General features: G+C 42.9%; 1 protein-coding gene across 3 annotated transcripts in view; it reads left to right on the top strand.

The window, feature by feature from the left end:
* Nucleotides 1-12,944, top strand: part of OTULINL (OTU deubiquitinase with linear linkage specificity like) — a 96,688-nt gene extending 83,744 nt beyond the window's left edge. For 2 of the 3 annotated variants that reach the window (XM_040433121.1, XM_040433118.1), the window contains 2 exons: nucleotides 3,335-3,604; nucleotides 12,473-12,944. In XM_040433121.1, the coding sequence (XP_040289055.1) occupies nucleotides 3,335-3,604; nucleotides 12,473-12,652 (450 nt within the window). In that variant the 3' untranslated portion in view covers nucleotides 12,653-12,944. The remainder of the gene's footprint in view (nucleotides 1-3,334; nucleotides 3,605-12,472) is intronic. The other variant, XM_040433119.1, reaches the window with a different exon arrangement.
* The last annotated feature ends 205 nt before the right edge of the window (nucleotides 12,945-13,149 follow it).

Below are 13,149 nucleotides of genomic sequence, written 5' to 3'. Positions count from 1 at the left end.
TCCTCTGGAGCAGTATATTGTGCTGCACTAAGCCAAATAAAAAAATGCAGCACAATATATTTCTCCCTCTATGGTATTTCTGGCCCGCCTACTTGAGTTGACCCTGCCCACTCATGTTGGCCCCACCTTCTGTCAATCTGAGCCTGCCTACAACATAGGGCCACTTTAACTAACTAGAACTCCTCCCTCTCTAGAGAAGGCTAGAATGGAAACCCAAGTTCCACTCTATATAAACTAGCTCTGCCGTAGGTGCTGCCATCTGCTGGTAAACCAGGCACATTACACTTTAAAGTGTAACTGCCATTTCACTACCAAAAATGAAATTCAAAACATATGTGATGCTGAAGGGAAGATATTCATGAAGCTGCATTTTTCAGCTAATTTTAACTTTCTGATGTCTGTATTCAGCCCTTAGCAACCATATTTCTCTGTGCCTCTATTTCAGCAACTTCCTAAGATGGCCTATGCAGCTCTTCCTGTGATGATCTTTGCCCTTCCTTGAGGCCATCCTGTATTTCCCTCACTACCCATAAGCCCTTGCTGTTCTCACATGAACTAGCAGGACCAATCAGAATGCAGATAACTTCCCACAGTACCCAGAGCAGTGCGTATCCTCACTTACAGCTAACCAAAGACAAGCCCTGCAATTACATTAAATCAGTAAACATTTACTTTAATTTCTTTTGTCCCTCATTCTCTTCCAGACTGACAGGGAGGGGGGCTACTTAAGCTGCTTATATCTCTGGTTTGGTACCAGATAGAAATATGGGCTTTGTATTGTGTGAAAGATGACATTCCAAGCTTTCAGAAAAAAACTGAATGACAGTACAGGGGAAGATATCAATGATAGAAATCGGGATGCCGTGAATGAAGCTGAAAGTAAAAGCAGATTTTACCCACGATAATTCCCGACTCTATTTCTAACAGTGATTTCTCCTCTGTTGCTTGGACTGTCATTCTTGTCTTGTATGAAAGCCTGGACTGTCAGCTTTTAAACAAGACCAGTTGAGCTGCTACCATTGAGAAGATATCACCATCTAAAGCAGCCCTCCCCCTCCACTCTCCAGGCTGTCAGGGCTGAGCTCCTCCTCTCTTGTTATAATAGTGAGAAGACAGACTGCACATGGCAACGCTGTGAGATGAGAGCTGCTGAATAGAAAAGTAGCATGCATTTGTGGGAGTTATTAGCAGGTAAAATTATCAAATTTTAAATCACAAAAGCACTTATACAGCAGGATGTACTATAACATTAGGGAATAAAAAATGAAACGCCAGTTACACTTTAACATAACATTACAAGGAAATATAAATATACGTTGTGCAGGACATGGAAGTAAATATGTAAGATAACACAGGATCACCCATAGGAGATAGTATGGGCGCAAAAAGGTGGTAATGCCAGTGTGGCTCGTTATAGCTGCTGCTGCTACAGCTCTGCAGCTTCCGCTGCTTGTGGCAGCGGGAGGGGGTGACTCTGTAGGGGGTGGAGAGGGACCTCCCTTTCAGACACACTGGCAGCAGTAACCTGTGTATACCGTTTTTCTGGTAATAATGTAATTTGGCCTCCTTTTCTGCAGGAGGGAAACATTCCCCAATTTTCCTTTGATAGCATGGTTTTAAAAGCATGGCTATCCAATAATCATCAGACTGCTTGATGTCAATGGTACGCCTGTAACTGCATAAGCAAGCGAGCATACTGGTCGCCATTCTGGCCAGCAAGCCTGAGGAGCCACTTGTTTTCAGCTTTGTCCCCCACAAAGATGGTGCCATCGTCATAATTGTCCTCTTGCTCCTCACCTTCCACTCCTCCTCTTGCAGTGTCAGCTCATCCTCCTCCTCCATAGAAGATTCCCTTTGTGGGTCTCCAACAGCTACAGGGCAGACAGCAAGATGTGTTAGCTGTTCTTCCGCTGTCGTCCCTTGCTGCAGCGTCTGTTCTAAGATAAATATGAGGGGGATGACATTGTTCATACCGCAGTTGTCCCTGCTGACAAACTTTGTGGCCTCTTCAAAGAGCTTCAGCACCCGACAAGCATCTCGTATGAGCTGCTACTGCCTGAACCTCGAACCAACACATGGTCCATGCTGCTGAAGGCTGTCTAGTGCATGGCAAAATCGTTGACGGCTTTGCGCTGCTCATACAGAAGCTCAAGCAATTCTAGCGAGTTGACACATAGTGGATTAAGTAGTGTAGCCGCAAGCCATTTTGTTGCAGCAAGTCCAGAAGAGCGTTCCTCACCACGTAAGAATGGCTGGAATGCTTGGATAGTCTACTGGACATTTTCAGCACCTTTCGCAAGTCAGTGTACTTATTTTGAAAGTGTTGGATGACTAGGTTGATGAAGTGTGCCAAGCAGGGAGTATGTGTCACGGCCTCTGTTATGTTCGCCGTGACATGGTTCCCGTGCATGCTGTTGCCAGCGGCAACGTGTGTTTGTTGCAGCATGTAGGTGCCTGGCCCTTTTATCCTGCTTCCCTTCCCTGTTTGGTGCTGGAGGGGTTAACTATCTGGCTGGTGGGGATCTAGGTGTATCCTGGGTGTGGCCTCTTGGCTCTTTATATCCTGGTGTTGTGAGCGTTAGGTAAGTTGCCTTCATCCTTTGTGTGAGCTAGAGTGCTGTTCCTAGCCTGGATATACCACCTGTCCAGTGGGAGGGCCTCCTATCTAGACATACTGTCACGGTGGGGAGTGGGGGAAGACTTCCCACCGCATAGCGTAGGAAAACGGGGAAGGCACTATGTAGAGATAGAAGTAAAGGGAAACAGATTTAAGACTATATTTGTTATAACTCACAGATAATATTGTGCACTAACCTGTGTATTGGTGAAGTAGTCATGTTTATACTGGTTTTAATAAATTCAACAACCCGCAAAAAAATTTGAACCGTAAAGAGAAAGAAATAAATGGAAACGGATTCAGGCCTGCTAAGCTCAATTTTACTGAATTTGTTCGAAACAAACCTAAAAAGGTGCACAGTTCGTTCATCTTTAACCCACAAAAATGTATCCAAATGGTAATTTATTTCTTTCTTAGCACTCAGTGTTATATTAAAGAGAAAGTTCACCAGTAAGGCCTAGTTTACACTACAACTTTTTGCAGCCCTTTTTCCTCTAAAAAGTGCCAGTCTGATGTGCCCTGATTGTTAAAAGAACAAGTGAAAAAAGCTAATGTATGAATACTTACCTTTTCTACTTATTCTGTGAGATTTGCCTTTATGATATCTGAAGACCTGTCATAAATCTGAACTCTGTCCAACTGGTAATATTTGTTGCAGTGTGTGGATTCTATAATACATAGATTAATACAAGATCACTATGTTTTTCTCTGTTCTAGTGGGTAGATTTTTATGCCTCAAAAGACCGAGTAGAAAGGAACAAAATTAGCAAGTCATTCTTTTCCGATGAAACCAAAGAGTATAAAATATATGAGGCTTTAAAATTCATCATGTTGTACTTAGTGATTGAAGCTCATGAGAATCTGAAGACTGAAGAACAAATTCCTAGCTTCTTCCACTTTCTCTTTTCACAAGACACCTCTGCTGATCCTCTAAGCTACATGATGAACCATTTAAACATGGTTGGTGATACCATAGGTCTGGAGCAGGTAAATTTATTACATATATATATATATATATTTATTTATTTTTAAATTTTCAACATATTTAAATACATTCGTACAAGCATTTATGAATTTTTATAGGGGGCAACGCCTTCCCTTCCCCACCTTAATAGCTGCCCACTGATGGATATCTGGACTGGCTAAATTTCCTAGTCCCAAGTTTTGTTGGAAAGTCGGAAAGTCAGATCTTGACTGATAGGGAGCCACTTCCAATAGATGGTGCTGGCAAGATGATTCTATTTCTTGGGGATACCTCTTTGCACATATGAATTAATTTCTCCTGATTTGGTGTTTTTCACACTAGAGTTACTTGTTTACAGATCCTCTCCATAAAATACAATAGATGTTAAAAGGGAAATAAAGAAAAAATTAAGCTGCCCATCACAGTGAATATCAAATGTAGTCTCCTTATTTGGCTTCTACAGCTTAACATCTCTTTTTCCAAAATAATTTCCTTTGAGAAGGTATGATGGTTAGAACAGCAGCCTGCCTGGCTAGTCTCTGTGTGGTCAGGATACTGAATGATCAATGTTGGACAATTGGTGGTGCACACAACAGAAGGAGATTTTAATTTCTCTTCAGCATTACATTCCATGACAAAATGCCTGTACTCCAGATTGGAAATTGGAGAGAGAATTAATGAACAATTAGAGATTTCCTTCTGGTATATACACAGCAAATTGTCCACCTCTTGCTTCCACAAAATATAGTATGTAAAAATATGTTGACAATTATTTTCTTAAATTCACCAAAAACTAACAAATAACTAAACTCCAGTATGTAAACGGTTATTCATTGCTCACCAGGAAAAAAAATACTTGCATCAAAATTAGTAAGTCTGGATACTTGTTAACTATAGCTATAAGTTAAATTGAGAAAAACTTTGATTACTACCACTTCAACTATAATCTAAAGCCACTACCATTTCCACTTTTACCACCGATACCGACATGTGCTACAGATTATGTAACACAAGTAGCATAAATAGCGCTTAATAACTTACAGATTGTGTTAAAGAGGTTGTCCAGTCCCAAAATCAACATTCTTTTTATGTGCCGCTAACACCCCTCACCATGTGTATATATATATATATATATATATATATACAGTACAGACCAAAAGTTTGGACACACCTTCTCATTCAAAGAGTTTTCCTTATTTTCATGACTATGAAGACATCAAAACTATGAATTAACACATGTAGAATTATATACATAACAAACAAGTGTGAAACTACTGAAAATATGTCATATTCTAGGTTCTTCAAAGTAGCCACCTTTTGCTTTGATTACTGCTTTGCACACTCTTGGCATTCTCTTGATGAGCTTCAAGAGGTAGTCCCCTGAAATGGTCTTCCAACAGTCTTGAAAGAGTTCCCAGAGATGCTTAGCACTTGTTGGCCCTTTTGCCTTCACTCTGCGGTCCAGCTCACCCCAAACCATCTCGATTGGGTTCAGGTCCGGTGACTGTGGAGGCCAGGTCATCTGGCGCAGCACCCCATCACTCTCCTTCATGGTCAAATAGCCCTTACTTTCAAAGTTTTCCCAATTTTTAGGCTGACTGACTGACCTTCATTTCTTAAAGTAATGATGGCCACTCATTTTTCTTTACTTAGCTGCTTTTTTCTTGCCATAATACAAATTCTAACAGTCTATTCAGTAGGACTATCAGCTGTGTATTTACCTGATTTCTCCTCAACGCCACTGATGGTTCTAACCCCATTTATAAGGCAAGAAATCCCACTTATTAAACCTGACAGGGCACACCTATGAAGTGAAAACCATTTCAGGGGACTACCTGTGCAAAGCAGTAATCAAAGCAAAAGGTGGCTACTTTGAAGAACCTAGAATATGACATATTTTCTGTTGTTTCACACTTGTTTGTTATGTATATAATTCCACATGTGTTAATTCATAGTTTTGATGCCTTCAGTGTGAATCTACAATTTTCATAGTCATGAAAATAAAGAAAACTCTTTGAATGAGAAGGTGTGTCCAAACTTTTGGTCTGTACTGTATATATATATATATATATATATATATATATATATATCCCCATTACCTGTTTTTCATGTCTGTGCTTTCTTTTCCACTGTCTGGGCATCAGACTATCCTGGCAGATCTGTTTACTTTCCTAGTTTCCTGTTTTGTTAAAAAGGTAACTTCATAAAGACTGGTTGGGCTCCATATTGTGACGTTCCTTAAATTTTTCTATTGGTGTTATGAATGAATTGCAATAAGTGTGCAGTAAGGGTACAGAGGAGTAACACAGGGGTGTGTACCTGCACAGTCTGAAAATGAAATCAATGATTAGATAGAGTGAGTCTTTGTAGATACACCCCCCCAACAGATGTTCCAAAATTGTTATTACATGGGGAATGCATGAAGCTATTAAACAGGCATGTCATTAGTGGTGAACTGTCAGCAGACAGTATCTGACATGATAAGCTTAGATACACACCAAAGAGTATCATACAAGAAGGGATTAGATACACACCACACCAGACAGTAGAGTACAAGATGGGATTGGATACACAGCTCAGCAGGCAGAATAGTACAAGATAGGGATAGATACACAGTTTAGCGGCTGCATTGTACATGATAGGATTAGATACACATATAATTTTATGTGCTTCCTGATTCAAGCTGTTTATTGCACTCTGGAGGTAGTGAGAGAAGAGCCTGTTGACTGTCAGTGATGGAATTTAGACACTGAGAAACAGATTATCAGGATTCATGTATGGCTGTAGTAACATGGCCACATGTAGTGGGAGTAGATCCTGCAGACTAAACAGTGAGGACCGGGGCCAGCCTGTGACTCATCACTCTCCAGAGTAGCCAGGCTTGATGAGTCACAGGCTGGCCCCGACTCTCACTGTTCAGTGGCCGTGTTACTACAGCCATACATGAATCCTGCTAGTCTATTTCTTATTCAGTGTCTTGAGGCTTATTCCTATCTTTTTCGGTCCTGCCTGATGAAGGGTTTATCTTGGCCTATCATGTGTGATACAAGCATGATCAGCCCAGGAAACACGGTCCGTGTGCCGGCCGCAATCTCCTAGACCGACCGCACTATCCTGACCAAACTGACAATATGACAGTAATGTATGATACAGTCTCTTATCTGATTGCAGCGTATGTACACATGAGAAGGTAACAACAATCACCCTGTGGTCAGATCAGATAAAGACTGGTTGTATTATGCATTATTATCATACAGGCAGATCGGGGCAGAGAAGACGCGATCGGCCTGGAAAATGTGGCCGATACATGGACCGGGGCATGTATTCCTGGGCTGATAATGGTCATTATCATTATGAGCCCTATCACTCATACAGAAAACCCATAACAGTGTCATCCACTGCACCCCTATAACACTGACATCCACAGTGCCCCCATAACAGGGACGTCCACAGTGACCCCATATCAGTGACATCTGCAGTGCTCCCATAACAGTGACATCCACAGTACCCTATAAAAGTGACATCCAGTGCCACCATAACACTGACATCTACAGCGCCACCATAACAGTGATATCTACAGCGCCACTATAACAGTGACATCTATAGTGCCCCCCATGACAGTAACATCCACAGTGCCTGCATAACAGTGACCTCCACAGTGTCCCCATAACAGCGACATCCACAGCGCCCCCCATATCTGTGACATCTACAGCGTTCCCATAACAGTGACATCCAGTGCCCCCATAACACTGACATCTATAGCGCCCCCATAACAGTGGCATTCACAGTGCCCCCCATGACAGTGACATCCACAGTGCCTCCGTAACAGTGACATCCTCAGTGCCCCATAACAGTTACTTCTACAGTGCCCCCATAACAGTGACATCCACAGTGCTCTCATAACAGTGACATCCACTGCGCCCCCATAACAGTGACATCCACAGTGCCCCCATAACAGTGACATCCACTGAGTCCCAATAACAGTGACATCCACAGTGCCCCCATAACAGTGACATCCACAGTGCCCCCATAACAGTAACATCCACTGAGTCCCAATAACAGTGACATCCACAGTGCCCCCATAAGTGTCATCCACAGTGCCCCCATGAAAGTGACATCCGCTGTGCCCCCATAACAGTGACATCCAGTGTTCCCATAACACTGACATCTACAGTGCTCCCATAACAGTGACTTTCACAGTGCCTCCGTAACAGTGACATCCTCAGTGCTCCCATAACAGTGAGATCCACTGCGCCCCCATAACAGTGACATTCACAGTGTCCCCATAACAGTGACATCCACAGTGTGGCCATCCATAGTGCCCCCTATAAAAGTGATATCCAAAGTGTCCCATAACAGTGAGATCCACTGCGCCCCCATAACAGTGACATTCACAGTGTCCCCATAACAGTGATATCCACAGTACCCCTATAACATTGACGTCCACAGTGCCCCCATAACAGTGAAATCAGCAGATCCTTCATAACAGTGAAATCCACAGCACCCCCATACCAGTGACCTCCATATTGACCCTATTATTATTTGACGATCCAAAGTGACACCAAATTTCATCCACACTGTCCCTATTGCAATCCACACTGTTCCTAGTGCCATCTACAGTGCCCCCAAATTCCATCCACAGTGCCCCCAAATGTCATTCAGTGCCCCCAGTGCCATCCACAGTGCCCTCAAATGCCATCCACAATGCCCCCGTTGTCTTCCAGTGACCCTAGTGCCATCCACATTGCCCCTATTGCCATCCACAGTGCCCCCATTGCCATCCACAGTGCCCCCCAAGTGCCATCCAGAGTGCTCCCATTGCCACCCACAGTGCCCCCATTGTCCTTCAGTGCCCCTTGTGCCATCCACATTGTCCCCATTGCCATCCACAGTGCCCTAATTGCCATCCATATTGCCCCCCAAGTGCCATCCAGAGTGCTCCCATTGCCATCCACAGTTCCCCTATTGCCATCCACAGTGCCCCCATTGCCATATAATGGCCCTAATGCCATCCACAGTGCCCCCATTGCCATCCACAGTCCTCCAATTCCTATCCACAGTGCCCTCATTGCCATCCACATTGCCCCATTGCCATCCACAGTGCCTTCATTGCCATACACAGTGCCCCCCAAGTGTCATCCAGAGTGTCCCCATTGCTATCCACAGTTCCCTTATTTGGTGTCACTTTGGATCGTCAATTAATAATAGGGTCAATATTGAGGTCACTGTTATGGGGGTGCTGGGAACGTCAATGTTATAGGGGCACTGTGGATGTTATTTGTTTTGGAGGCACTGTGGATGTCACCTTTATGGAGGATGTTGTGGATGACACACAGTTATGGGGGCACTGTGGATTACACTGTTATGGGGGCACTTTGGATATCACTTTTATAGGGGGCATTATGGATGTCATTGTTTTGAGCACACTGTAGATGTCACTGTTATGGGGGCGCTGAGGATGTCACTGTTATGGAGGCACTGTGAATGTCACTGTTATGGGAGCACTGTAGATGCCAGTGTTATGGGAACACTGGATGTCACTGTTATGGGGGTACTGCGGATGTCACTGTCATGGGGGCACTGTGGATGACACTTATGGGGGCACTGTGAATGTCACTGTTATGGAGGCACCGTGGATGTCACTGTTATTGGGACTCAGTGGATGTCACTGTTATGGGGGCACAGTGACCCCATTGCCATCTTGTGCCCCAAGTGCCATCCACAGTGTCCCCATTGCCATCCACAGTCCTCCAATTGCTATGCACAGTGCCATCATTGCCATCCACAGTGCCCCCCAAGTGCCATCCACAGTACCCCTATTGGCATCCAGTGCCCTTAGTGCCATCCACAGTACCCTCATTGCCATACACAGTGCCCCATTGCCATCTAGTTCCCCTAGTGCCATCTATAGCTCCCCTATTACCATTCACAGTGCCCTCGATGTTATCCACATTGCCCCCAAAGTGCCACCCACAGTACCCCCAGTACCATCCAGTGCCCTCATTGCTACCTACAGGCAATTCCAATAGACCAAATTTCAAGTAGGGGCCAGAGAACCCCTTTAAGTGTTTCTAAGAGTGGATTTATTATTAATAAAAATGTACTGGAGTAAGAGGTGTCTTTTTTTTTATTTTTTTTGAGGCGCAAGTCTCTTAATTAATTTGGTGCATTTTTTTTTGCAGTCTGTGCACAAGAAATTCAAAACGACGCCAGCTATCACACTATTTGAATTCAATGATGACAAATTACTAAGTACTAACATTAACCAATGCAATAGAAAGTTACAGTTGTTCAGATGTTACCCCATATTTCTTTGTGATGTAATATAAAATGACAGCCCTTGCTCTTGGAGGGATTTGCTAGAATTAGAGAGATTTACTAGTTATATAGTTATAGGGAATTAATGAAGCCAAAGCAACACTTTTGTGGAACTTTTCAGAATTCTGTTTGATCAAAGCATGTTCACAAATCTATATGGTGAAAGAAATAGTAGGCTGGGCCATTTTAAAGGGGTTGTCCAAGTTATGAAAAATAAAATATATATAGCACTGTAAATCTGATGGTCAGCAATATATAACTAAACAAAGCGAGTTTTAGGCAAAAAAATATATATTTCCTCATTTCCCTGGTTCTCTTCTGGCCCTTTGTATACCTGCAATAACAACAATCTCTGAAGTTTTTCTCATGAATATTTGTGCCCCTCCTCCTGCTCTACATAGGGAGTGAATAACAGTGCTAACCTGAGTGACATGTCTGCCTGCTAGGATACTCAGCAGCATGTTGTATGTGTAGGACTACAAGTACCAGCTGTACAATGACACTGCTGATACACACAGGATCTTCCCCCTACGTGTTCATGTGCAATGCTCTGCAAAATTCCTCCAGTCTGTCAGCTATGTGTCTACAGGATGAGGATCCTGTGTCTCTTCATTACCTGCAACTTCTCACCAAAGCCTTCAGCCCTCTCTGCTGCTGCTGAAGGGGTTAATCTTTCCTGAAGTATCCAGTGGGAGGGAGACACAGGGCAGAGAGCAGCAGCTCAGCCAGTGCAGGGGGGCGTGGCCAGCACAGTGACGTCTCCTGTACAGATACATATCTGCTCTCTCAGGCTTGTGTATGAAACATCATCAGAGCAGGGAGAGTAGCTGACATCACAGGTCATGTGATCCTCTGAGAAAGGGGCCACTACAGATGAAGTAAGTGCATGGTAAAGCCCTTACATTTGCCTAGTTAGAAACATACAAAGAACAAAAAAAATACTCAGACAATCCCTTTAACTCACATCAATTTGTTTCTTCTACCCCAAACACAATGAACAAAAATATGTGCAAAAATGAATGATACAGTTACAAAAAGCCTGGATATCATGACGTAAAATCACATAAAACATGATAAAAAAAATAAGCACAAACGGTGATGGTCAGGCTTCAGTGTGTACATCTATAGTTGTATGGGAATGTTACAAAGTGGATTTCAACATGTCCCATGTGAATGCTGCAAAATCTCCCAAGAAAGTCACAAAAACCAAATGAAACAGTCCAAAATACTCGAGGTTGGAGACACTATAAGTAATCATTTGTTGGTAACAATAATCATTAGAAAATGTCAGTGGGCAAGAAGTCCTAAAGTAATCCGAAGTAGGGTAAAAGCATTCAATATCAAAAACATAAACAGAACAAAAGTGACCACCATCAGCTTTCTCAAAGGGTTCTGAAGAGCTGAAAATGGCAGGATGGTGGTGGTGGTTGGGCTTCTAACTGCTAAACTTACCTGCTGCACATTTTTCTCTGATAACATATTTTACACAGTTTCATATACATTTGCCTATACTATTGATTTATGCAAAATTGTCTAAAAGTACATTGAACTTTTTCTACCATACACCTGTCTCTAACTGTATTTTTATTCATTTATTGTTTTAGTCTTATTAACATTTTCAAAATTTTTATATACTTGTTCACAACATGAATTTTATCTAGCTAAGGGCTCTTTCACACCTGCGTTATTGTCTTCCGGGATAGAGTTCCGTCGTCGGGGCTCTATGCCGGAAGAATCCTGATCAGGATTATCCTAATGCATTCTGAATGGAGAGAAATCCGTTCAGGATGCATCAGGATGTCTTCAGTTCCGGAACGGAACGTTTTTTGGCCGGAGAAAATACCGCAGCATGCTGCGCTTTTTGCTCCGGCCAAAAATCCGGAACACTTGCCGCAAGGCCGGATCCGGAATTAATGCCCATTGGAAGGCATTGATCCGGATCCGGCCTTAAGCTAAACGTCGTTTCGGCGCATTGCCGGAGCCGACATTTAGCTTTTTCTGAATGGTTACCATGGCTGCCGGGACGCTAAAGTCCTGGCAGCCATGGTAAAGTGTAGTGGGGAGCGGGGGAGCAGTGTACTTACCGTCCGTGCGCCTCCCGGGCGCTCCAGAGTGACGTCAGGGCGCCCCAAGCGCATGGATCACGTGATCGCATGGATCACGTCATCCATGCGCATGGGGCGCTCTGACGTCATTCTGGAGCGCCCCGGGAGCCGCACGGACTGTAAGTATACCGCTCCCCCGCTCCCCGCTCCTACTATGGCAGCCAGGAATTTAATAGCGTCCTGGGTGCCATAGTAACACTGAAAGCATTTGGAAGACGGTTCCGTCTTCAAATGCTTTCAGTACACTTGCATTTTTCTGGATCCGGCGGGCACCTCCGGCAACGGAAGTGCATGCCGGATCCCAACAACGCAAGTGTGAAAGAGGCCTAAGGCTTGTCTATCTATATCTTGTCTTCCCCTACCTTCAATCCAATCCTCTCCTCTACCCTGGTTAAACTTGATTTATGTCTTTTTTTTTTTTATTATAGTAACTGTCACGTACATAACTATATCCTCTTTTTATTTTAGGCAGAGCTGTGTTTGGTAGGCTATGCTCTTGAAGTTAAGATAAAACTGTTGCGGTTGACTAAATTTAATAAAGAAGACTTTGAAATGGTTTATCCTGCAGATCACAAACGAAACTGGAATGAGATTACATTAATGACTGACGACGATCGACACTATAACATACCAGTGATTTCCAAATGAACCATCTACCACTATTGCCTGAGAGCAATATACCAGTCTGTGAGCAATATACCAGTTGTGGTTTCTTGTAGACCATCAATCAAATGACAAACATTTTATATTTTCTATCGGGGAAAACTACTGTCCTGGAGTAAGTTTTTCCTATTATCCCATCAGGTGAATTTTGTCTTTATGGCTGGTTGGAATAAGGACACTGGAAATGTACAGTACTATGAAATTTGTAAATGTTTGCTTGTACATGGATGTGATTTAACTTGTTAATGCAAATGTTGTAAATAAATGGTTGAGGTTTAATTTACAGTAGTGTCGTAGTACATGTTTGAAAGGTGATATACAATTAGTGAAAATAAACAGAGACAATACTAGTAGAAATGGAAAATAGAAAAAATACCCTTACCTTAGATCAAATTTAGTTAAAGGGGTTATCCCATCATAATGATCACTGTTAAATCTGTTAATGATTTGACAGTGATCATTTTTGTAAATATACTTTATTA

Source organism: Bufo bufo, chromosome 5 (assembly GCF_905171765.1).
Source record: "Bufo bufo chromosome 5, aBufBuf1.1, whole genome shotgun sequence".
NCBI classification, from domain to species: domain Eukaryota; kingdom Metazoa; phylum Chordata; class Amphibia; order Anura; family Bufonidae; genus Bufo; species Bufo bufo.
The sequence above is the reverse complement of the archived record's forward strand: the minus strand, read 5'-3'. Positions and strand labels throughout refer to the sequence as shown.